The 27,274-nt window shown below is 33.1% G+C and overlaps 1 protein-coding gene across 1 annotated transcript; it reads left to right on the top strand.

The window, feature by feature from the left end:
• Positions 1-25,483, top strand: LOC127728200 (uncharacterized). The gene is made up of 11 exons (XM_052235423.1): positions 1-542; positions 4,795-4,958; positions 6,387-6,571; positions 10,678-10,829; positions 11,202-11,339; positions 12,421-12,548; positions 14,111-14,279; positions 15,539-15,684; positions 16,895-17,010; positions 17,847-17,970; positions 25,064-25,483. The coding sequence occupies exons 1-11, from the start codon at positions 4-6 to the stop codon at positions 25,327-25,329; spliced, it is 2,127 nt and encodes a 708-aa protein (XP_052091383.1). The 5' UTR covers positions 1-3; the 3' UTR covers positions 25,330-25,483.
• The last annotated feature ends 1,791 nt before the right edge of the window (positions 25,484-27,274 follow it).

The raw sequence follows: 27,274 nt of genomic DNA, 5'->3' as shown, positions 1-27,274 counted from the left end.
AAAATGGTAGACATGCAACAAATATTTGTTGGATTTTTAGTTTTCAAAATAGCTTTAATCTACGGGAAAACTGCTGTCCATGATCCAGTCAATCAGGAAACAAAATTTTCATTTGAATTTGACGCTTCTGAATTTGTTTCGAAAAAATATAACAATATTCGGCCAAGAAACATAATCTCTTTCAAGAATAGTATCGGCAGAAAGAATTTGAATACCAAGAAAGTTTTGAAAGACGGAGAAGTAATCCAATTCAACCCAGGAAATACAGCTCCTTTTTTCACATTATGGGGATTAGATCAGAAAGTTGTATTTCCTTGTTTAAACTGGACAAATTACTCAATTATAATTCATGTGTTTGATCCAAATTCCGGATTTTTAGAATTCATGTGGAGCTCAGATTCTTCATTATCACCATTAGCAGATGAATCCATAAACAATACACATTTTATTTTTGTACCAAAAACAGCAACTTTAAATGAAACGTATGGTCCCTTATGGATGCAAAGTAGGATTAAAACCATGTTAAATAAATTCGAAGGAAGGTATTTATTCTGTTTAAGGTTTGAAATATAATACAAGTTCAAAAATGTAAAAATTTATAAATACATTACTGCCAATTTTTTATCTATTACTATATGAAATTATGACTACCAGGCTACCAGCTGAGACTAATACATATATCTATCATATTATCTATTGGTCCCCGTGAGCCAGAGGAGGTGCATCTGTCATGCAATAGAAGTTCCTTTATAATACATATAGTATCAGGTATGGTGTTGTTCACAATTCTTTTTCATTTTTCATCATCCATTTATCAATTATGAATATGAAAAAATTTATATATTGAGTGTTTTATATCAAATGAAATTGAATTATTTTTGCAATCACGGAAAATATCTCAAATTTTCGCATGCAAATATTTGTTGCTTACATCAAGCAATTATGCTAATAGTGTTTTAATCTGTACATGTATGTCCATTAGTTGCAAAGGCTATTTAAGGATTTAATATTAACTATATAAAATATTGAGATGTGATATGATTGCCAATGAGACAACTATTAAACAGAGTCCAAATGATGTGGATTTAAGCAATAACACATGTACATGTAGGTCACGTTGCAGCCTTCGACACTGAGCAAAACCTATATCACATATCTATGAAAGTTTTAACAAAACAATAAATGAAAAACAGATATAATAGACAGCAACCAATGACAGCCACTGAACTACAGGCTCCTGACTTGGGACAGGCACGTTACCTGGGACAATGATGTAACAAGAAACTGTAAAAATCAGTTGGAAATGGCTAGACTCATAGATTGTCACAAAGCATAAAATACGACTAACATAAAGACAAAAGACACATTGTACTGCTGTAAGAGTACTCACAATAAGTGAATCTAGTTCAAAACCAATAACAACAAATAATTAAATCATGTTCTCCCAGAATAAAGTATCAACCAGCACACATCCAACAGATTAAGTGTGAAGCATCATATACATGTACGGTTTCAGAAAAGCATGACCTAGTGCAATGCGAAAATATAAGTACATAATATCGACAGGATGTAGGACCAAATGTTTCAATAAATGCAAAGCAGTATATATTTTGTTATGTTTTAATTTATCAAAAACAAACTCAATATTTTTGCTGATAAAAACCATATTCAAAGAACTACAGTGTTACAATTTTATATTTTAAGAATACATGTATGTTTATATAAAGGATCAATAAGTTATGTGGATATTATTTAAATTTACATGCTTTATTATCAACATTACCGTAAAAATTAGGATGTGATATCCCGTATTTATTAGAATTCTACAGGTACACTCAAGTAAAATGATCAAAGGAAAGGAAAATGTTTCAGTGGCCATTGTTACACATATGTACCCTGTCTTCAGTTTCAGGTAGTTTGATGTAAAGTAGTTGCGATATCATATTGTAATTTCACTTTACAACAATATGTGAATTACCCAAAAATATAGTTTTAAAGCAAGAGGTTGTGAGACCTCAATTTCATGGTTGAGTAATCAAGGTTAAGTTTCAGGTTTAAGATAAATTGTAATAGTACAAAATGCATAATGATATGAACTTTACTTGAAAGATATGGTTTAAGGGTGATGTTAAACCCTTACGTTCTTGGTTGATGATAGTTATTTTTGAGGTCCCGCGCAATGTAGTGTGAGGGATATTGAATTACCAAGTATCTGTCCGTCCGTTCATGTGAGTGCTCTCATGTATACATGTAATTCTTGCCAGATAATTATGAAATTTATATCAAAAGTTTATATTAGCAATTTCTTAAAGGAATTTGAAAATGTGTGCCAATCAGATATTTTTAAAAGTGTTATGCCCCTAGGAAATATAAATTATATAGAAAATTGCATGGTAAGCACTCCCACACCTACATTTCTTGTAGGATTGTTATGAAATTTATATCAACAGTTTATATCAGCAATATCTGGGACGACTTTGAAAATCAGTGCAGATCAATTATTTTTACAGGAGTAACCGAGTTGTGTGTCTTTGAAATAAAAATTATATGGAAAATAACATTGTGAGCGATCTCATGTCTATGAACATTTCTTATAAGATATTTATTAAAACATTTTAAAGAACACAACAAATTTTTATGCCCCTGCCGTTGCCGAGGGGGCATTAAGTTTTACCCTTTTCCGTTTGTACGTCCATAAATTTTGGTTTCCTTTCTCTAACTTTAGTTTGCCTCAACCAAATGTTATGAAACTTATACACAATGCTTATTACTACAAAACACAGATGATGTTTGAATTTGGGTGACGTCACTTTTACCTTTCTAGAGTTATGCCCTTTTACAAATGGAAAAATTGCTGAATTTTTCGTTTCCGTTCTCTAACTTTAGTTTTGCTCAACCAAATGTTATGAGACTTATACCCAATGCTTATTACCACAAAAATCAGATCAAGTATGAATTTGGGTGGCGTTACTTTTACTGTTCTTGAATTATGTCCCTTTATAACATTATATGCAAGCGGGGGCATCATCTGTGTCACATGGACACATTCCCCATTTATTTTTTAGTTATTATAGCTCTTGGATAGATAAAATATTTGCAACATGGGTGACATTGGAATGCTGTTTCTTTTTTCTTTTTTATCTTAGGTAGTAAGATGTTAAGCAGATGAGACAGTTTGATGTGTCATAGTAAAAATAAGTTGTGACAGTTTCAGGCATGGGGCGAATTACATTGCAATGTAATGCATTATATTACAATTACTTTGACCAAACCATGCATTATATTACAATTACAATTACATGCATTTATCAAAGTAATGCATTATATTACAATTACTTTTGCAAAGTAATGCCTTGAATTACACATTACATTTGAAAATTTTATTAAGTGAATAGAAAAATTAAACATTTTGAAAAAATACTAGAAGTCACAAAAGATTCTAGCATATGCAGTAACTGTTCCATGAATTGAATATAAGTATACATGTAAAAAGTCTATTTAATTCGACCTTTACAATTTTAATTATTTTAACTTAATGTTGACTTTACTTTTATAAATATACTTTTTGTTGTTTTTTTTTATTTTAAACGAAATATTTAATTACTGTGAATAACTTCCCTAATTATAAAATAAACATATATATACCTTAATTAATGAACAATTGTCTAAATGGTGAAAGTATTGATTGTAAAACAAACTAATTGGTGTTTTATAACAAAGTTTAATTATCTTTTATTTAAGCAAGACAAGATATTCTTTGATCTAATGACAACAATACAGTTATGCTTTTCAAATATCAATCTTTTTATGCAGGGAAATGTATGAAATAAGATGAAATAAAGAATATATTCTAATGATTTACATATTCTTAGTTAATCAAGAAATCTTAAATTTGGTTTAGTTAAAACTCCAACAATATGTTAAAGATGTAGTATGTGAAAAAAGTAATGACATGTAATGCCATGTAATGCATGAAATTACACAACTTTTTGCTAAAGTAATGCATTATATTACAATTACATGTAATGCACAAATTGCTGCATTACACATAACATGCAGTTACTTGGAAAAATGTAATGCATTACCATGCATTACAATTACAAATTTGCATTACCCCATGCCTGGACAGTTTGATGTGATAGTGAATCAGATGTGATAGTTTGAAGTGTCAGTGAATCAGACGTGATAGTTTGATTTGACAGTGAATCAGATGTGGTAGTTTGATGTTAGAGTAAATCAAATGTAATACCCAGTAGATACAATGTAGTAGCCCAGATGTAGTAGCTATAAATTAATATAGGTTTAAATTGAATGGCATGGGAAAATGAACTCCTTGAGGCAAATTCCAAAAGGGAAAGTCCATAAAAAAATGACAAAAGCAAATGCTTTCAATCAATGGAACAAGTGAAAAACAACTGCCATATTCCTGACATTCCTTAAAGTGTTTGTTGAAAAAAATCAGATTTCTTTTAAATTATTTTTAATACACAGTGCAGGAATGTCCATAAAATTATCTCATACATGTTCCAGCTGACAAATGGTTGATAATCAAGGAATAAATAATGAAAAAATAGGGTTCAATTACTTTAGTTATATCTTATGACTGCTTACAGATGAATTTTTTAATTATCTTTCTTAATAAATTTTTATTGGACACCTGGTCTGAGATGCAACAGAACATTAGTAGACCAGTAGACCAGTCCCAAAATTACCAGACTTTTGCCAATGTCTGATGAACCTCTGGAATCTTGCACATTGATATTTGTTTGCATTTATCTATCAATTATGTTACAGATTAACAAAGAATGGATTACTTTCTCTCATGGACAGGATACACTTTTCTGTATTACCAGTTTCTAAATTGGGTAACTGGATTCCATCAGTTCTGCAACAGTGGGAATGTGTAGATCATCTATGTGGTCTAGATCAAGTTGTAATACAAGCATCATCATTCAGAGGTATACTGCTTACAGGGATTTGCCACTATGAAGGTCTAAATTGGGGGTTCTTCATTTCTGTTTTCTATAACTTTTTATGTCATGTTCTCTATTCTTTATATTTTTTGCCTTTTATTCTCCATTCTTTAGCACCAATATTACCTTTTTTTTTTTTTGGCCCATTTTTCTCTGTTCTTTCTTTTTTTTATAGCAATTTTTCTGTACTCTTGGCCCATTATTCTCTATTCTGTAAACCCCATCTAGACCTATCACTATTGGTTCTTTTGCTTACTTACCCTACCTAGATCACTTAGTTAAATTTTGGTAACTAGGTCATAGTTATTAAAGCATTTGTCATTTTGGATAATTTTTTCTCATCACTATTATATTAGAAACTTTTAAAAAGATCATTCAGAAAATATAAACTTAATTAAATTTTTTTTTACCTGTAAGTAAATTAAGCATGAATCATTGCTAAGCTTTCAAATTTTAGTGATTTATGGTTTCTTCCTTTGTGTACCAATGCAGCAGACTGAGCAGTGAAATTCTGAGTCTCAATAGTTTCATCTCTGAAGACCAATCGCCTAAAGAGAACCTTTTATTAGAAAAATATCAAGAATTTCTCCCATTTTTAGCTCAACTGGCCCAAAGGTCTGTGATCTTTTTTTATCACTTGGTGTTGATCATCTGTTAACTTTTACAAAAAATACCCTGCAGCTGTGCAATGATGTACTGGTTTATACATGTAGCAAAATTATTCCGCTAAATTGGTCTGTCTTGAACTGACATTGAGGTGTGAACTTTTTCTCTCTGTTAAAGGCCTCACTGACTCTTTGAGATGAAGAACATCAATAAAAGAATTGATTTTTTCCTTGCAGTCAAGTGTGTGTCGTGAATCAATGCACCATATGATATCCTCTATTTCCTTTACATAAAATTTTCAGTTTCCTCTATTTCAAGTGGTTTCATTATTGGTGTCCTGTTGCAAAGAACTTAAAGCAGTTAAAGACAGAATTTATGCATAACTCTTGTTGTTTTTAAACCCTCTTCATGTGGTCTTCATGTGTTTAACCCTTACCATTTGAATTAAATTACATTTAGTAGGATTTTGATGTCATTTCTTTCTTTGTATTCCTTATGAAAATCCCTTTTTGTGTTTGTCTGCAAGATTTGTGAAAATTACCACTGTCTCAGGGACCGAAGGGTCAAATCAATTGTTTTTCATTCAATTCAGTAGGAGTTTGTTTGCTAAGGTTCCTCTTGATGAGAGTCTACAGGAATAATATATCACATGTCATCACATTAGTGTGTCAAGCACACTAATGAGTCCACAGAGGATTTTGATATTCGAAAAATGTACATGTTGTTCAAGGTTCCTGTGTTGACATATTGACTAAGGGGATTCGTTGCTTTTCTTAGCCTTACACTTTATTTTATATGTTTTTACAGGTAAAAATTATCCAGTAGTTTTAAAAAGATTAGATGCCCACTATGACTGGCTACCAAACCCTACAAGTATATTTGGTAATAAGACAGTCCAAATGGTATTTGCAGAAAATGGTTGTAATATATATTGGGCTGTCAATCATTCAGTTGCTGTGGTATCCAGCAAAGGATGTTCATATTTCCAAAAAGTTTGTACATTAGTATTTAAGTTCTGTAATACTTTGGCTATATACCAAAATTGCTGAATAGAAATTGTTTGCAAAGGATCAGTTACTGTTGTTTTTGTCGAGCCTGCGACTTTTGTCGCACAAAGCTCGACATATATTTTAGAAGGTAGAAGATCTGGATGCTTCATACTTTGTATATGGATGCCTCATGTTACGAAGTTTCCGTCAGTCACCTGTCCAATGTCCTTGACCTCATTTTCATGGTTCAGTGACTACTTGGAAAAAAAAGTTAAGATTTTTTGTAATGTTAAATTCTCTCTTATTATAAGTAATAGGATAAATATATTTGTAATGATAATTTCTTTCTTATTATGAGTAATAACTATATTTAGTATGTGCGTACCTTGCAAGGTCCTCATGCCCGTCAGACAGTTTTCACTTGACCTCGACCTCATTTCATGGATCAGTGAACAAGGTTAAGTTTTGGTGGTCAAGTCCATATCTCAGATACTATAAGCAATAGGTCTAGTATATTCGGTGTATGGAAGGACTGTAAGGTGTACATATCGGAGTGTCCAACTGGCAGGTGTCATCTGACCTTGACCTCATTTTCATGGTTCAGTGGTTATAGTTAAGTTTTTGTGTTTTGGTCAGTTTTTCTTATACTGTATGCAATAGGTCTACTATATTTGGTGTATTGAATGATTGTAAGGTGTACATGTCCAACTGGCAGGTGTCATCTGACCTTGACCTCATTTTCATGGTTCAGTGGTCAAAGTTAAGTTTTTGAGTTTTGGTCTTTTTTTCTAATACTATATATGCTATAGTTCAACTATATTTGGTGTATGGAAATATTTTATGATCTATATGTCAGTCACACAGGTTTTATTTGACCTTGACCTCATTTTCAAGGTTCATTGCTCAGTGTTAATTTTTGTGTTTTGGTCTGTTTTCTTAAACTATAAGCAATAGGTCAACTATATTTGTTGTATGGAAGATTTGTTAGCTGTACATGCCTGCCTTGCATGGTTTATCTGACCTTGACCTCATTTTCATGGTTCATTGGTCAATGTTTAGTTTACTTGGTTAATGTTAAGTTTATGTGGCAGTTGTAATAAAGCTTTATATTTAGGACTATCAACATAATATCAATGATTAGTAAAGAAGGCGAGACATTTCAGCGTGTGCACTCTTGTTAATTTTAATCCTGGTATCTATGATGATATAAAAATAAGAAGATGTGGTACTGATTGCCAATGAGACGACTCTCCACAAGAGACCAAATGACACATGAGTTTATTTGTACCCAAAGGAACAGTCATTGTGGTTTTTACCAATCAGTTGTAGTGGTTTGTACCCAAAGGACCAGTTATTGTGGTTTGTACCCAAAGAATCAGCTACCTTGATTTTTACCCAAGGAATCAGCTACCAACAAATTTTTACCTAAAGTATCAGCTATCATGTGTCAGTTATCTTGGTTTGTACCCAAATGATCAGTTATTGTAGTTTGTACCCAAATGATCAGTAATTGTGGTTTGTACCCAAATTATCAGTTATTGTGGTTTGTACCCAAATGATCAATTATTGTGGTTTGTACCCAAAGGATCAGTTTAAAACTTTTTTTTTCATTTTTGTCTGGCCTCCGACGAAAGTTTGCAAGACATAGGTATTACTATCCGGCAGCGGCAGCCTTAAATTTTTGGTATAAAGCTTTCTATTTTAGCAGATAAAAGACCTGGATGCTTCATATCTTGTATGCAGATACCTTATGTTACGAAGTTACCTTCAACCATATGTCAATTGTCCTTGACCTCATTTTCCTGGTTCAGCGACTGCTTGAAATAAAAATTGAGTTTTTTTGTCATGTGAATTTCTCACTTATTATGAGTAATAGGATAACTATATTTGGTATATGGGTTCCTTGCAACGTCTACATGTCCGTCAGACAGAGTTCAACTGACCTCGACCTCATTTCATGGATCAGTGATCAAGGTTAAAGTTACGTGATTAGGTCCATTTCTCAAATACTATAAGCAGTAGGTCAACTATATTTGGTGTATGGAATGATTGTAGGGTACATGTCAGTCTGGCAGGTATCATCTGACCTTGACCTCATTTTCATGGTTCATTGGTCAATGTTAAGTTTTTGTTTTGGTCTGTTTTTCAAGTACTTTAAGCAATAGGTCAACTATATTTGGTGTAAGGAATGATTGTAAGGTGTACATGTCTGTCTGGCAGGTTTCATCTGACCTTGACCTCATTTTTATGGTTCATTGGTCAATGTTAAGTTTTTGTGTTTTGGTCTGTTTTTCAATTAGCATACACAATTGGTCAACTATATTTGGTGTATGAAAAAATTGTAAGGTGTACATGTCTGTCTGACACAATTTATCTAACCTTGACCTCATTGTCATAGATTTTTAAAAATGTAAGTTTCTGTAATGCTTTTAGTAAAACCTTTATCTTTAAGACTTTCAACATAAAATCAATTGTCAGCAAAGCAGGCAAGACATTTCAGCGTGTGCACTCTTGTTAACAATTTCAATAAGGTCATTGAATCTGAATAAAAATCATGACAACTGGAACAAGGCTTCCTTATGATTGAAAAATGGTATCCAATTAAAAAAATAAAAAAAGAATCACACTTTGGTGGGAATGCATTTCTCATGTAAGCAAAGTTATACTCTTTTTAGCTCACCTGACCTGAAAGGTCAAGTGAGCTTTTCTCATCACTTTGCGTCCGTCGTCCGTCGTCCGTAAACTTAAAACAAAAATCTTCTCCTCTGAAACTACTGGGCCAAATTTGACCAAACTTGGCCACAATCATTATTGGGGTATCTAGTTTAAAAAATGTGTCCGGTGACCCGGCCAACCAACCAAGATGGCCGCCATGGCTAAAAATAGAACATTGGGGTAAAATGTAGATTTTGGCTTATATCTCTGAAACCAAAGCATTTAGAGCAAATCTGACATGGGGTAAAATCGTTTATCAGGTCAAGATCTATCTGCCCTGAAATTTTCAGATGAATCGGACAACCCGTTGTTGGGTTGCTGCCCCTGAATTGGTAATTTTAAGGAAATTTTGCAGTTTTTGGTTATTATCTTGAATATTATTATAGATAGAGGTAAACTGTAAACAGCAATAATGTTCAGCAAAGTAAGATCTACAAATAAGTCAACTTGACCAAAATGGTCAGTTGACCCCTTAAGGAGTTATTGCCCTTTATAGTCAATTTTTAACCATTTTTGTAAATTTTTGTAATCTTTTACAAAAATCTTCTCCTCTACTAAGACAAATTTAACCAAACTTGTCCACAATCATCATTAGGGTATCTAGTTTAAAAAATGTGTCCAATGACCCCGCCCGCGAACCAAGATGGCCGACATGGCTAAAAAATAGTACATAGGGTAAAATGCAGTTTTTGGCTCATATCTCTGAAACCAAAGCATTTAGAGCAAATCTGATGAGTATAAAATTGTTCATTAGGTCAAGATCTATCTGCCCTGAAATTTTCAGACCAATCAGGCAACCCGTTGTTGGGTTGCTGCCCCTGAATTGGTAATTTTAAGGAAATTTTGCCGTTTTTGGTTATTATCTTGAATATTATTATAGATAGAGATAAACTGTAAACAGCAATAATGTTCAGCAAAGTAAGATCTACAAATTAGGCAACATGACCAAAATTGTCAATTGACCCCTTAAGGAGTTATTGCCCTTTATAGTCAATTTTTTACAATTTTCATAAATTTTTGTAAATTTTTGTAAATTTTTAAAAGTATTTTCCACTGTAACTACCAGGCCAAGTTCATTATAGATAGAGATAATAGTAAGGAGCAAGAATATTCAGTAAAGTAAGATCTACAAACACATCACCATCACCAAAACACAATTTTGTCATGAATCCATCTGTGTCCTTTGTTTAATATGCACATAGACCAAGGTGAGCGACACAGGCTCTTTAGAGCCTCTAGTTGGAATCATACTATACTTTACTTCTTTGCATTTCTTGAAACTACTATAAATTAACCAGGAAATTGTGGATGATTGTTTTTAATAGTATCATTACCATACTATCTTGTAGCAATGACAAATGATTAGTTATTTAGTTTGCTGTACTGTAATTTAGGTTTTAATGATGGAGAAATCTGGTGCTGTTGGTGTTGTTGTAGTGGCGAGTAAAGGACAAACAGTACAGGATATGGAATGTAAAGGGACAGATTGTCAGACTCAGCTATCCATACCAGCTACTTTTGTTGAATATACTGATATTTTTACACAGTGAGTCTTTAGATTAATTGTATAAAATATGTATTGGAACAAATAAAATTGAGAATGGAAATGGGGAATGTGTCAAAGAGACAACAATCCGACCATAGAGCAGACAACAGCCGAAGGCCACCAATGGGTCTTCAATGCAGTGAGAAATTCCCGCACCACATTCATAGTCATTTTTAGCTGTGAACTATTGTTTATTCCAATGACTATGCCATCTGTTGTCTTTTTGTAAACTTTTCTTATCATCCTTAGTGGTCTGTTTTCATAAACTTTAATGGCTGAACTGTTGATAGCCATTGTATGATAGAAACAACTGTGACAAAATTGTAATGTCTGAATAAATAAACATGTATTAGAACTGTACTTTACTTTCAGGAATGGTCAAATGAATATAACATTCCAGAACACTCCTACATCTAACTTCTTCATGGCTATAAATAGATCTGGTAAATTGGCAGAAGTAGGCTGGTTCTTGTATCCATCTATGAACTTCTTAGTTTGGCAAGCTAAATGGTATGTTACATACTTGATATTGTTTATAGCTATTTTCCAAATGCTTGTAGTTAAAAGATTTAGTTGGCTTGCTTGCTTTGTTTGTATAAATGATTGCTGAAGCATTGTAATTAAGACTGACATCTGCAATCAATATATAGGTGGGGCTTCAGCTTGTATACATTATACTCTGCATTATATTTAACATCCAATAACATTTAAGTATAATGTATACAAGCTGAAGCCCCGCCTATCTATCGATTGCAGATGTCAATCTTAATTACAATGCTTGAGCAAACATTTATACAAACAAAACAAGCAAGCAAACCAAACCTTTAAACTACAAGCATTAGGAAAATAGCTCTAATGAATAATATTGATTTTTCTACTTGATATGAAGTTACATATATCAGACAAATAAAAACAACTGTTATTTTTTTCACAGGAGAGCATTGCATCTTTGAAATGCATTCTTTCTTTTATCCAGTCTGATTAAAATACAGGTCATGTGCCCAAGCTTAGCTTACAAGGATCTGACAACACTTGGTCCTACTTTCTGTTCTGATAAATTTAAAATCAACCAATGAATTTCTGCCTTAAAATTTTTGAAAGTGTGTATCATTATAACAAAACCTGAGAATCCCGAAACGTCGTTAAAACAGAAAGTACAATGGAGCGTTTCCAGATCCTTGTAAACAAAGCGTGGACAGATCTGCAACTGATAGACTGGATGTCTCAAAAAAAGTAATGAATATTCATCTTTACCATCATTATATACTTAAGTGTTTCTGTTTTATATATCTTTAACTGTTTATTTAATTTATTTTTCAAGTTCAGTAGACAAAAGAATTAAGTATTATTTGCATTTGCATAGAGCGGACTATAACTTCATTAATACTATAAATATTGTTGGACACTAATTTAAAGGTTTATGGTGCTGCTTGAAAATTGGATTAAGGTATGAAGTTACATTCACAGGATTTTATTAAAAGAGAATGTCAGTTGTTGCAAAAAGTATGGAAAGGATATTTCAGGACTCTTTTGAACATGTTGAAAAAAGGTGAAAATTGTTTGTAGTTTGATATTTGAATTTTATTTCCAGGTTTGACTATGAGGTTAATTTGAACAATAAATTAAATGATGCAGATATGGTTGTTGAAATTTTTAAAGATAAAGTCATGCATGGGAGTCAGGGAATTGTGGTTAATGTATCATTACCTGATCTGAAAGGTGAGCCAATTTAATAGTGTTATTTTTTTTATGCCCCCGCTGCAGGGGACGGGCATTATAAGTGTTACCCTTGACCATCCATCTTTCCATCCTTCCGTCTTTCTGTCTTTCTGTCCCTCCCATTTTCGTTGCAAAGCTTGAGTGGGGACATTCGTGTCCTCAGACACATTCTTCTTTTCTTTTATTAAAGTTTATGAAAGTGACCTACATTCTTTTTTTAGTGATGTCCATATTAAGAAAACAAAGTGATGTATTGTTATGTATCTTGCTGTGTTAACACATCTGTGTGAGTATCAGATGGCTTTCAACAGTAGTATAGGTCATCCTGATTTAAATTATCTTCATCACTGACTTTGGTTGAAGTTTACATCTGAGTTTCTTTGGTTTCTCTGATACTTTTGGACAAACAGTCCTATGAATAAAAAGATAACTGAAGACTATTTCAAGTTTTTTGGACATTATTAATTGATAATACTGTCATCAATTGACAACACTTTGCAAAGTTTTTTTTTAAAAGCTGAAAAACGATATAGTGATCTCCATTCTTATGCAAATAATTCTTCAATCCATAGGACTATTTAAGCCATTTAAATTGAAATTAATTTAACTGTTGTTGATAACTTTTGCATATGAACTTACCTGTAATAGAAACAACATGATGTCATGTAAAACTTCCTGTGAAAAACTTTGAAATTAAATTGTTTTCCTTGGTTTAATTTACACTTTAGATAAAATCTGACAAATGTAGTTAAGTTACATTGTAGTTGTTTGAATTATTTTGTGTATATCTTATTAGTTTGCCCTTTAATGATTCTAAGGATGGAATGTTGTGGTCGACAGTCAGTTCTAACAAGAGTGATGGACATATATACAGTCATATGTTATGATGCACAGATGCATCTTTGAGAGACTGATTATGAAATGAAGGTGTTTATGAACTATATTTTATGGTTAACTGACTTTGATTAGGTTTTTAAGTTTCCTTGACATTGATGTTCAGTTTTTAGATTCAAAGTGATTCATAATCATAAAACTTGATGTAAGGAGTATGACAGTCACCTACTACCAATGTTGCTCTTATCAACCTTTTACGCTTCACTGATTTATGTTATGTTTAGGTGTATTTTCTCACTGACTTACTTACAACAATAAAGTTTAGTGAGGATAAAACTAAGGGAGCATTAAAGTCTTCTGTAAATGTAGTTTACTTTGACCTACATTTTATGCTTCATTTGCTTGAATCAAACTTCATGTCTGAGTTAATTTCTTAGATACTAAGTGACCTGCAATCATGCATGTACAGGAGTCCAGCCCAAAAAAAATATAATTTAGAACATGAGTGTGGGTACCTTATTCGGAAGATGTCTGGTGAAGTTCCATCAAATATTGTCATTATGATCTATGCTGTGATCAGTTCAGAGTGAATTTTAATTCCAACTCCATAATTTGTTTAATGATTATACACTTCTTATAAAGTTGATAACAAGAGGGAATTAACCAAACACTAGAATAGTTAATAATAAATGAATTGATAAAAAAAATGCAAAATTTATATCTTTCAGAAATTCAATTGTTTTCTAAAGTAGAGTTGGACATGTCCTTATCCTGTCCAGGTACAAAGGACACAACCTGTGGTCACTGGGACCATACAGTTAACCTGTATGTTTGTTGTGATCCAAAATCACCTTTATGTGGAATGGAACTAGGAAGATGGATAACATCATTCAGAAGGTATGGTTACTACTTTCTTTGTTGAATAAAGATTTAAAAACATGAAAAATATTAGTATGCCATCGTTGTAATGGTGATAGGATTTTTAAATACTTTATTAATCATAAACATAGACTACTTTCACATTAATGAATTTTCCTGTACATTTCCAGTGTCACATTTATGTCTGATGCCTCTCCTTTAAACTACCATTGACCACTTACAGATAAATTCAACTTTTGTCAGAAATTACTCAGTCGATATGAAACTTAAAAGAACCATACACCTTTGGTTGTTTCCTTTTATTATTTTTTCTAATAAGGCTGCTAGATGTGAAAATGATTTATCTGTGTTATTATTGTTTGAGCTTAAATGACTAAATAAACTGATTGAAGAAAATAGAATCTTTAATACATGAGAAGAAACAGTCACTAAGGCCTCTCCAAAAATTATGTATGCATATATGTCAGGGATCTTTGATCCACCAACAAAAGTGAATGTCATTAAATTTTAAGAATATGCATTAAACCTCATTAAAGAAACATTAATAGTAACATCTGACTTATCACACACTCCATTGGTCATGTTGTTATTAGGTTAGGTCTGTTTGTCATCTTATTAGGTTAGGTCTGTTTGTCAGCACACTCTCCATTGGTCCGAAATTAGGTCTGTATGTCAATAAATATGCTGGACAGGCAAACAGTATTTAATAAATTGACTTGCTGCAAGGAGAACATATGTTTGTTTAACTAGGTCATAAGGCCTTGGACTTACTTTTAAAAGTGTTTTGGACTTTTTCTTATTATCTTTGCATTGTAGGGCAATGGAAAATACATATAATGCAAGGTTATTTCTGGTTTGACAAGGTCACATTTTTTGTTATGGCATTATCATAGGCTAGGTATGATTTGGTCTGTCACAGTCACTAAGTTACTATATATGATAGGTAAACAATATTTAATATGTTAATTCTTAAAAGCATCTGACAATTTTTATTTTACAATGGCCTAAGTCCATTGAACTTAAAGATTTAATGTTATATTGGAACTTTATCATTTTTTTCTGCAGGTGAGAAATTATATCAACTCTTGTTTTTTGTTGGTGCTAATATTTGTTGCTAATAATTAATAAACTAAAATTACCATTTTGATTTTAAAGAATAAATTGAGTAATGTAATCTGTATCTCAACTAGGATTTTTGTATTACTTTTTAAAGGTATTTTATGTGGTTACAATTTTTGAGGATTGGTTATTTATTCATTTTTTTTGTATCTATAAAGGAGGATAGGAAGATGGCTGACTGATGTTTCTCCATTGTTACCTCTGTTCACAACAAACACTTGTACCTTCACAATGAAAACAGCACCCTGGGCAATGCCATGGATACCATCACTCAATATCAGATTTTCTCAACCAAGATCATTAGGTAAGGAAGGCAATTGAAATTTTAAGAAATGCATGGCACTTGAATATCGGTAATTTTTATTAAAAGTTTATTATCATAACTGTCTATCTGTAGACACAAAAGATTCTTTAGAATAATTTTGTCTTAATTTGTTTTTTGACACAATGACATAAATTTGTAAGAAGAAAAAAAGAAAGGTTATGAATTATATCTGCTTAACATGAAATTATGTCATGAATGGACAATCTTGGAATTTTTTTAATATAGAATCAATTCAAGAGAAAATGTTTTCTCTAAACCATGCTACTAAGAATGGCGTAATCATCAGGCATATCTGAACAGATTATATTTGTTAAAACAAACGAAAAGGCCTTTAGATAGAATTTAATATCAGAATCTTGATGGACTTGTTTGATCTGTACATTACAATACCTGTTTTGCTTTTTTCAACAATACTATTTGTAGAAGTTAGGGAAAATACTGTAAAGTGGAAAATTTTGGTGAGGGGCTAAAATTATCGCTTGTGTATTAAAATTTGGTAGTTACTTTTGTTAAGTAAGATTATTTTTAGAGACATGAAAAACATGGAAAATATTAGTTCTTGAACTTAGTTTGCACTAGAAATTGTGAAATGTTTACACTGCAAAAATTAAGCACTTTACAGTACATTAATTCACTATAAAAGCCTTCTCTCACATCTCACAGCATCTTATAGCATTTTAGATGGTCCTTTGTTTTATTTAAACAGGAAAATTTATACAAGTCTTAGATGATTCCTATTACTATTAATAGAAGTAGAAAAAAAAGGTTATTGGCATTATTACATGACACAAAATTTCTAACCATACAAAAATCCAAAGCGAAATAACTTTTATTGATGTTCTTCAACTCAAAGTCATATGAAGGCCTTAAACACAGAGCTCACAACTCACTGCTGGTTCACAATGGCCTTGAATCATCTTTGCTGTATGTCCATAAGGCTTCTTTCATCTGTGATTTGAAGAACATAGATACAGGTTTTTATTTCTTTTGTACATGTATAAGTAAACCACGAATTTAAATGTTCAACAAAGAATAAGTTTTCCATGTGTTTGTAAGCAAACTTTGGCAAAACTACAATAACCAATTATAAACAAAAAATACAATCCATAAAAAATAAATGAATCCACAGTACTACAAAAGGTAAGTCATTATAGAATCATTGCCAACCATTGTTATCTTATTTTTTCAGATGACTCCTATCCAGCACATATATCATCACTGTATTTCCCAGGAGCCACTTTTGACAAGAACTACAACAGCCATTTTAAACCCATTAATTTTACTGTACCAGATCTTATAACAAAAGTAAGTTGTAAGCAACTTTTAAGTTTCCTTTAATGTTAACTTGATAATCATTTATCAGCACTGTTTCATATTGTACCAGTCAACCAATTTGTGATGGTGATTGTAAAACTTATGTATTGTTGATTTCAGTCCTTCCTCTTTTCTCTGTTGGAGCAGTTTGTTTTTAAAAGAACACTCCTGTTAATGAAGTCCATATAGTGTGAACATGCACGAGCATAAGATTTAAACTGAAATATGTAAACACCATAAGATGGAGCAGAGGGTATGTTACTGCTGAGAAATGGGAAATTGACAATTGGGATAAATGAGATGTTAGCACTCAATATATCTGAAAAAAAGTAAAATAAGAAAAATACCAAAGTCTGAAAGTGAAATTTAAGAATTTTGCAAGATGCTTTTCTTTTTGTACAAAAAGAGCTGTATAAATTCTGCTTCATATGAATACATAAACAAATTGTCCAGTAGTGTTGCACAATTACTACTCATTGGAATACAGACTGTCCACTGAAATATCAATCTACCAAACTCAATGAATATGTTGTTGAAAAAAAAAGTCCAGCATTTTGATATCATCTTTTGTGTATTTATTGTTATTTACTTTGTAATAAAAGGAACTTCCTATTTCAGATGGCCCAAAAGCGTATTAAACTGATGTTGAAATTATATGGTCTTGGCTATAAATGAAAGTTTGGTAGAGATTGGAATCCATAAAGTCAAACAATATACATGTAATTTCTATCATAACAGTATATATTAGTGCTCTAATATCTTATATTGTAGTAAATTGTAATCTGAGTGGTAACAGACATGTTGTAAAAGTTTCTAACATTTTGTAGGTAGAACTATTTTCTGTAATAACTGGACATGGAAGTGACGAAAATGGCTGTGGGGAATTCTGTGTGACATCACATTTTTTGACTGTCAACAATGTGACAAACAATATTACTTTCTCTACTGCTGGTAAATATTATTCTTTTGAAAAGTCTGACTTTTTTACTTCTCAGAAGCTTTATATTATCCATTTCTTTGTCTTTTTCCAAGAGACTTAGCTGCAATAGCTAGTACATGTGGTTGTATTCCTAATCAAGCTAATTGACCTTTCAGCAGTTAAGTACTGTAAATTCAGAAATTATTGTAAGGTTTTTATTAATACAAATAAGACGCCTGAGTGAGTATCACAATTATAAGAACTTGCATTCTGATATCTGATACTGTATGAAGCTTTCCTGAAATCACAAATGTTAATCTGGCATTTTAGTTCAGTCTTCAAAAATTGCAATAATAAATGTATGAAATAATTTCTGAATTTACAGTATATTATTATAAATAATTTGAAAATAGGCAAAGTTCAGATGATTTCACTATTATTATATGTTTGATCTATTGGATCTATAAGGAATTAAAAAAAAATTGGTTTTATAAGGACAAGGTATCTTTTAAGCTCATATAGCCCAATGGACCATGTGAGTTTTTGCCGTCACATTACAGGATAGCTGTCACATAAATAAAAAGTGGGATTTTAAATTTTGATAGCATTATTTTAACCTGGGACTGTTATACTATATATCTTTTAATATATTATGTCCCAGTTTATATGCATCATTTCTCAAAATTACAATAATTAATCTCTTATTTTTGTCAATTGTTTAAAAGTCGCAATAATAAATCATGCACACATTTCTGAATTCTACCCACTTTCCTTTTCTACCAAAATGATCAGTTGTCCTGTTGTAGGAATTATTTCCCCCTAAAAGATGATTTTTGTTTACCAATTTAAGGGTTTATAGATATTTTCTTGAAAATAGTAATATACGGAGAAAAAAACTGTATATGGCAAAAATTATCGGCAAAAAAGACCTTTTAATAAATGAACAAAAACAAATGGTTTAATCGACCCCTTAAAGGGGCATTAGCTACGACATATAAAAAAAAATAAAATATGATTTTTTTTATTCAATCATTAATGAAAGTGAAATAGTGAAATAATAATTCGCTTTTAGCAGCCAGTTTGGGTCAATTTTGTCAAAATAAGCTGAGAAACATCGATGATGAATTATTCACTTGCAAGTAGGTATCTACCCAAATTAGGAGCTCACTTAACATGGGAATGTTATAGTGTGAGCGGGGCATAGTTTCCAATGAACACAATTTATTGTTTACATTTATATAGAAAACTATAATAGATAGAGAGTAACTGTAATCAAAAAGAAAAGATCTACAAATAAGTCAACATATCTGAAATTGTTCATTGACACCTTATAGGAGATATTATCCTTAAATAATGATTTTTGAATAGAATTGTTCTCCAAGTGGATCTGGATCAGACCTGGTCACAATCTTAATTATTGTGTGTAAGATAGCTGCCACTGATGGCTATGATTTTATTGTTGTATTTTTTTCCTAGGTGAGAGATTTATTGCATATAGATATAGGAAGATGTGGTATGAGTGCCAATGAGACAACTCTCCATCCAAGTTACAATTTATAAAAGTAAACCATTATAGGTCAAGGTACGGAGCATTGGCTCACACCGAACAGCAAGCTATAAAGGGCCCCAAAAAATTACTAGTGTAAAACCATTCAAACGGAAAAACCAACGGTCTAATCTATATAAAAACGAGAAACGAGAAACACGTATGAACTACATATTAAACAGACGACAACTACTGTAATCAGATTCCTGACTAAGGACAGGTGCAAACATTTGCAGTGGGATTAAATGTTTTAATGGTATCAAACCTTCTCCCTTTTCTGAAACAATAGTATAACATCACAACATAGAAAAATACACTATAAAATATCAATTGGAAGGCTTAACTCAATCAAAAAACGTAAATTAACACACAATGAACGAATAAATTTGACCTGTGACACCTGAATGCAAATACACAGTTAATAAAAAATTACAAGGGATAAATAATTAAAGTCAAAAGTAAATAAACAGGTTTAAACAAAGTTAAAGTATGATATCACTGTGAAATGTCAAACAATTTTTAGAAAATCATCACTTTTGAAGAAACCTGAGTCATATTATACACAGGCAAATGAAAATAATTTTGTTGTTAAGTATACTTCTTCTACCAAGTCCAGCTTTCATAAAATTTTATGAAAATCTTTTAATACAACCCTCTTTTTAGCTCACCTGGCCCGAAGGGCCAAGTGAGCTTTTCTCATCACTTGGCGTCCGTCGTCCGTCGTCCGGCGTCGTCCGTCGTCGGCGTTAACTTTTTACATTTTGAACTTCTTCTAGAGAACCACTGAATGGAATGAAACCAAACATGGCATGAATGTTCCTTATGAGGTGCTGACCAAGTGTTGTTACTTTGTAGCCGATCCATCATCCAAGATGGCCGCCAGCGGGGGACTTAGTTTAACATAGGACCCTATGGGAAATGCATACAAATGACTTCTTTTAGAGAACCACTGAATGGAATGTAACAAAAGATAGCATGAATGTTCCTTACAAGGTGCTGACCAAGTGTTGTTACTTTGTAGCTGTTCCATCATCCAAAATGGCCACCAGTGAGGGACTTAGTTTAACATAGGACCCTATGGGAAATGCATACAAATGACTTCTTTTAGAGAACCACTGAATGGAATGAAACAAAACATAGCATGAATGTTCATTAGGAGGTGCTGACCAAGTGTTGTTACTTTGTAGCTGATCCATCATCCAAGATGGCCGCCAGCGGAGGACTTAGTTTAACATAGGACCCTATGGGAAATGCATACAAATGACTTCTTTTAGAGAACCACTGAATGGAATGAAACAAAACATAGCATGAATGTTCCTTACAAGGTGCTGACCAAGTGTTGTTACTTTGTAGCTGTTCCATCATCCAAAATGGCCGCCAGTGAGGGACTTAGTTTAACATAGGACCCTATGGGAAATGCATACAGATGACTTCTTTTAGAGAACCACTGAATGGAATGAAACAAAACATAGCATGAATGTTCATTAGGAGGTGCTGACCAAGTGTTGTTACTTTGTAGCCGATCCATCATCCAAGATGGCCGCCAGCAGGGGACTTAGTTTAACATAGGACCCTATGGGAAATGCATACAAATGACTTCTTTTAGAGAACCACTGAATGGAATGTAACAAAACATAGCATGAATGTTCCTTACAAGGTGCTGACCAAGTGTTGTTACTTTGTAGCTGTTCCATCATCCAAAATGGCCACCAGTGAGGGACTTAGTTTAACATAGGACCCTATGGGAAATACATACAAATGTCTTCTTTTATAGAACCACTGAACGGAATGAAACCAAACATGGTATGAATGTTCCTTTTGAGGTGCTGACCAAGTGTTGTTACTTTGAAGCCGATCCATAATCCAAGATGGCCGCCAGCGGGGGACTTAGTTTAACATAGGACCCTATGGGAAATACATACAAATGTTTTCTTTTAGAGAACCACTAAATGGAATAAAACCAAACATGGTATGAATGTTCCTTATGAGGTGCTGACTGAGTGTTGTTACTTTGAAGCCGATCCATAATCCAAGATGGCAGCCAGCGGGGGACTTAGTTTAACATAGGACCCTATGGGAAATACATACAAATGTCTTCTTTTAGAGAACCACTGAATGGAATGAAACCAAACATTGCATGAATGTTTCTTATGAGGTGCTGACCGAGTGTTGTTACTTTGAAGCGGATCCATAATCCAAGATGGCCGCCAGCGGGGGACTTAGTTTAACATACCACCCTATGGGAAATACATACAGATGTCTTCTTTTAGAGAACCACTGAATGGAATGAAACCAAACATGGTATGAATGTTCTTTATGAGGTGCTGACCGAGTGTTGTTACTTTGAAGCCGATCCATAATCCAAGATGGATGCCAGCGGGGGACTTAGTTTAACATGGGACCCTATGGGAAATACATACAAATGTCTTCTTTTAGAGAACCACTGAATGCAACGAAACCAAACATGGCATGAATGTTCCTTATGAGGTCTTGACTAAGTGTTGTTACTTTGAAGCCGATCCATCATCCAAGATGGCCGCCAGAGAGGGACTTAGTTTAACATAGGACCCTATGGGAAATACATACAAATGTCTTCTTTTAGAGAACCACTGAATGCAATGAAACCAAACATGGCATGAATGTTCCTTATGAGGTGCTGACCAAGTGTTGTTACTTTGAAGCTGATCCATCATCCAAGATGGCAGCCAGCGGGGAACTTAGTTTAACATAGGACCCTATAGGAAATACATACAAATGTCTTCTTTTAGAGAACCACTGAATGCAATGAAACCAAACATGGCATGAATGTTCCTTATGAGGTGCTGACCAAGTGTTGTTACTTTGAAGCTGATCCATCATCCAAGATGGCAGCCAGCGGGGGACTTAGTTTAACATAGGACCCTATGGGAAATACATACAAATGTCTTCTTTTAGAGAACCACTGAATGCAATGAAACCAAACATGGCATGAATGTTCCTTATGAGGTGCTGACCAAGTGTTGTTACTATGAAGCCGATCCATAATCTAAGATGGCCGCCAGCGGAGGACTTAGTTTAACATAGGACCCTATGAGAAATACGTACAAATGTTTTCTTTTAGAGAACCATTGAATGGAATGAAACCAAACATGGCATGCATGTTCCTTTTGAGGTGCTGACCAAGTGTTGTTACTTTGAAGCTGATCCTTCATCCATGATGGCTGCCAGATGGGGACAATGTTTAACAAAGGACCCTATGGATGATACATACAAATGTCTTCTTTTAGAGAACCACATACTGAATGGATTGAAACCAAACATGGCATGAATGTTCCTTATGAGGTGCTGACTAAGTTTTGTTACTTTGAAGCTGATCCTTCATCCATGATGGCCGCCAATAGGGGGACTTCCTTTAACATAAGACCCTATGGGAAATACATACAAATGCTTCTTCTAGAGGTGCACTGAATGGAATGAAACCAAAACATGGCATAAATGTTTCTTATGAGGTGCTGATTAAGTGTTGCTACTTTGTTGCCGATTTACTGTTCAAGATGGCCACCAGGATTTTTTATTAAATTACAGGACCAATATTAAACCAAATTTGGCCTCACTCATTATTAGGGTATCTGTTATGATTTTAATCTATTTTTACATGATTTCCAAAACCAAAGTAGAATCAGGTGAGCGACACAGGCTCTTGAGAGCCTCTAGTTTAATTGTTAACTTTGCAGTTGTGGACTTGAATAGTTTAAATAACCAATGAGGTTATTCTAATATAACCTCCTTGAAATAACCAACCTGGTTTGTAAGGCCCACATGGTATATCTGTTAATCAAAATGTTTCCTCCCAAACTTGTTGATAATTTGAACATTGTGCATGTCTGCATGATTCAATTAATAGTCAGAAATTTATCACTTAGCTAAACAATGCCCTTAACTTTCTTAATTACCTTGCTAATATGCAAACTTTATACCCATATTCCACATGTGATGTAACTTTTTACTAAGATAATGATGTTTTATTAACTGCTTATTTTACAAAAGTTTGTCTGATAGAAATTGAAGTATATTTTCCCCAAAAACTGTAAATGGTTGTTATTATAAATTAAAGGGCATGCTGCATGTAATACTTTAAATACTTCAAAATAGTTTAATATAGTCATAGTTTGATCAAATGATATTGAAAAAGATAGTTTTGCACCAATATTGTTAAATAGTTTGTTTACATGTTTTTTGTACAATCAAGGTCCGACAATTGTACAGTATTATGTATGTTCATAAGTGGCAATTTCCCGGATTACATAGGTGGGTGCATGATAAGATAATGTAAAGGAAGTCCTGAGAAAACAATTAATGTTTTCCTCTGAACACAGCCATATTATTGTTCATATAATGTAACCTGGCTGAAGGCCATATATTGTAGGGCTCCATACACCACTCTTTCCCTCTAAAAGGGAAGAGAAAATCCTGAGAATTAGTAGTATTATCCTCTGAATACAGTCATATAATTGTTGTATTTCTATGCAACTTGGCTGAAGGCCATATGAAATCAAACTTTTTACACAACAACATTTTTTTATATTTTTGATATACCCCCAGCACAAATAGGGGTATATGGTGATGCATATGTCTGTGTGTCTCTGTCCATCCATCAGAATTTTGGTTTCTATATGATAATTAAAGTGACTCTTGACCAAATCTGATGAACTTTAGACACATGTCATGAACGACAAAATACAGGTCAAATTTGACTATGATGGTTTTGATATTTTTGGTTAAGGAGTTATGCCATTTAGTTATCTTAAAATTTGAGATTTCTTTGGTTTCCAGATGATAATATCGCTTGATCAAATCTTTTGAACTTTTAACACTATGTAATAGACATGAAAATACAGGTCAAGTTTGGTTTTGATGGTTTGACATTTAACATTCAAACGTTATGCCCCTTAGATACCTTTAAGGTTGTGATTTCTTTTGGTTTTTTTTATGTTAACTCAATGTTTACCATAAAATAAAGGTTAAGTTGGCCTTCAGCAATAATTTTCTAAAGTATTGCCCTTAATTAGTTTAAAAAACTTGGATGATTTTTGGTTATGTGATAACTAAATTATCTCTTGACAAATCTTTTTGGATTTTAAAAATATGTAGAATACCAGTCAATTTGATTTAAACAGTTTTTGCATTTATTGTTTCAAGAATTATGCCCCTTGAATATCTTTAAAATAGGGTTTGTTTTTGTATCCCAGGAATAACTAGAGTAAAATCGGACAAAATGTGAAAGAATTCAAATGAAAAGACCAATGGCCTGATTTATGACAAAATGATAATAAAAAAAACAAATATGACAGACAGCAACCAAAGTCAACCACTGATTTACAGGCTCCTGACTTTGGTCATGCACATATAAATTGTGGTGGGTTTAAACATGTTTTGTAAGTGCTGAACTCTCCCTATAACACATTTCATTCTTAAGGAAATTGTGCATGTTTTATCTTTTGAGATTTTTAATGCAAAACCTTTTCTGCTTATGTCATTTGGAGATAGCAGGCTTCACATGTTTTCCTTGTAAGACTTGCATATTTTGTTTTTGAATGCAGGAACACCATTTGGATGTGCTGATCTAGTCAAGACAGGAGTAGAACCCAATGAACATGGAACATGGCTGTATGGTAGGAATGGTTGGTGTGATGGCAGAAATGTGTTTCCTTGGGTTGTTGATGTGACAAAGCAAGTGAAAAGATCTGGATATGTCAACACAATCAAATATCATGGCTTTTTCAATGGAACTGACCCAGATCCAAAACAAAATCCAGGAATAATCTATATTTATTCTTATTTGATATTTTATGAGAAACATCTGTGATGTATTATTTTTTTTATTTTTCCAAGCAGTTATTTATATCTCAACATTTTCCACATGTTTAATAAATTTATTTTTGCATAGTATATTTTGTACATAATATCCCTTTATAAAAATATGTTAAATCCAGAAATAAAAAAAATTTCCAACTAAATAAGAGATTTTTCAATTTTAGAGACTATTAAAGATCTGCCATCAAAACTAAGTTCCCTAAATGACAAAAAAAAACATTTATGGTAACTTAAGAACAACCACTGTTTAGTTTCATGACTTGAGACATGCAAACAATTATATGGAGGGGTTTAAACTAGTTTCTTTAGATTTCAAGCTCTCCCTTTTTGTCACGCCTGCAACGAAAGTCTCAGAATAAGTGACATAGGGATTACTGTGGCAGGGTAAACTATTATAAAGCTTTAAATTTCAGAAGGTAGAAGACCTGGATGCTTCATAATTTGTATGCAGTTGCCTTATGTTACGAAGTTTCCATCTGTAAGATGTCCATTGTCCTTGACCACATTTTCATGGTTCCATGACTGCTTGAAAAAAATGACACATTTGTTATGTGAAATACTCCCTTATTATGTGTAAAAGAATAGTTATATTTGGTATAAATGTTCCTTGCAAAGTCTACATGTCCCTCAGACAAGGTTCACCTGACCTCAACGTCATTTCATGGATCAGTCAAGTTTTTGTAGTCAAGTCAGTATCTCAGATACTAAAAGTAATTGGTCAATTATAATTGGGTTTGTGAAATGATTGTAAGGTGTACATGTCTGACTGGCAGGTTTCATCTGACCATTACCTCATTTTCATGGTACATTGGTCAATGTTCATTTTTTCTAATTTGGTCTATATCTTAGATACTATAAGCAATAGGGTCACTATATTTGGTGTATGGATTGATTGTATGGTGTACATAAAATTGAGAATGGAAATGGGGAATGTGTCAAAGAGACAACAACCGGACCATAGAACAGACAACAGCAGAAGGTCACCAACAGGTCTTCAATGCAGCGAGAAATTCCCGCACCCTGTCTGTCTGGCAGGTTTCATCTGACCTTAACCTCATTTTCATGATCAGTTGGTCAATGTAAAGATTTCATGGTTTTGTCCGTTTATCAGATACTATAAGCAATAGGTCAACTATATTTGGTGTATAGAATGATTGTAAGGACGTGTTTTTAAACAAACGATCGGTATTCCCGTGGGAACCAACTGTGTTCCTCTTCTTGCCGACTTGTTTCTTTATTCATATGAGGCTGACTTCAAACATGAATTTCTTAGGAAGAAAGAAACCAAGTTAGCAGTATCCTTTAACTCCACTTTCCGCTATATAGATGATATTCTCTCACTAAATAATTCAAAATTTGGTGACTATGTTGAATGCATCTATCCTATCAAACTTTAGATAAAGGATACAACAGATACATTTAAGTCTGCCTCATATCTTGACTTAAATCTAGAAATTGACAATGAGGGTCGGTTGAAAACGAAACTTTACGACAAAAGAGATGATTCCAGCTTCCCAATTGTGAACTTTCCATTTCTATGTAGCAACATTGCAGCAGCGCCTGCATACTGAGTATATATCTCCCAGTTGATACGATATTCCAGGGCTTGTATTTCCTATCATGATTTCCGTGAAAGATGGTTGCTGCTCACAAGGAAGCTAATAAACCAAGAGTTCCATGTGGTGAAGTTGAAATCATCCCTTCGTAAATTTTACGGACGCCATCACAAGTTGGTTGACCGTTATGGAATATCTGTTTCACAGCTGACGACAGATATGTTCCATTTGTCGTAACTACAATCCAGTCCCCTTTTCCCAGAATGTGACCTACCGAATTAGACTTATCAAGGTTTGTACTTACATAAGCAACATAACGGGTGCCACATGTGGAGCAGGATCTGTTTACCTTTCCAGAGCACCTGAAATCACCCCAGTTTT

Source organism: Mytilus californianus, unplaced genomic scaffold (genome assembly GCF_021869535.1).
Source record: "Mytilus californianus isolate M0D057914Y unplaced genomic scaffold, xbMytCali1.0.p SCAF_2, whole genome shotgun sequence".
Classification (NCBI taxonomy): domain Eukaryota; kingdom Metazoa; phylum Mollusca; class Bivalvia; order Mytilida; family Mytilidae; genus Mytilus; species Mytilus californianus.
Note: the sequence above shows the minus strand (reverse complement) of the source record. Positions and strands in the feature narration are given on the sequence as shown.

Bases quoted from the DNA above. Each gene is read 5' to 3' on its own strand.
- LOC127728200 (XM_052235423.1), top strand. From the start codon at position 4: ATGGTAGACATGCAACAAATATTTGTTGGATTTTTAGTTTTCAAAATA. The intron at 11,340-12,420 runs GTATGTTACATA...TTTTATTTCCAG, and splicing joins TTAGTTTGGCAAGCTAAATG to GTTTGACTATGAGGTTAATT. The intron at 17,971-25,063 runs GTAAATATTATT...TTTTGAATGCAG, and splicing joins TATTACTTTCTCTACTGCTG to GAACACCATTTGGATGTGCT.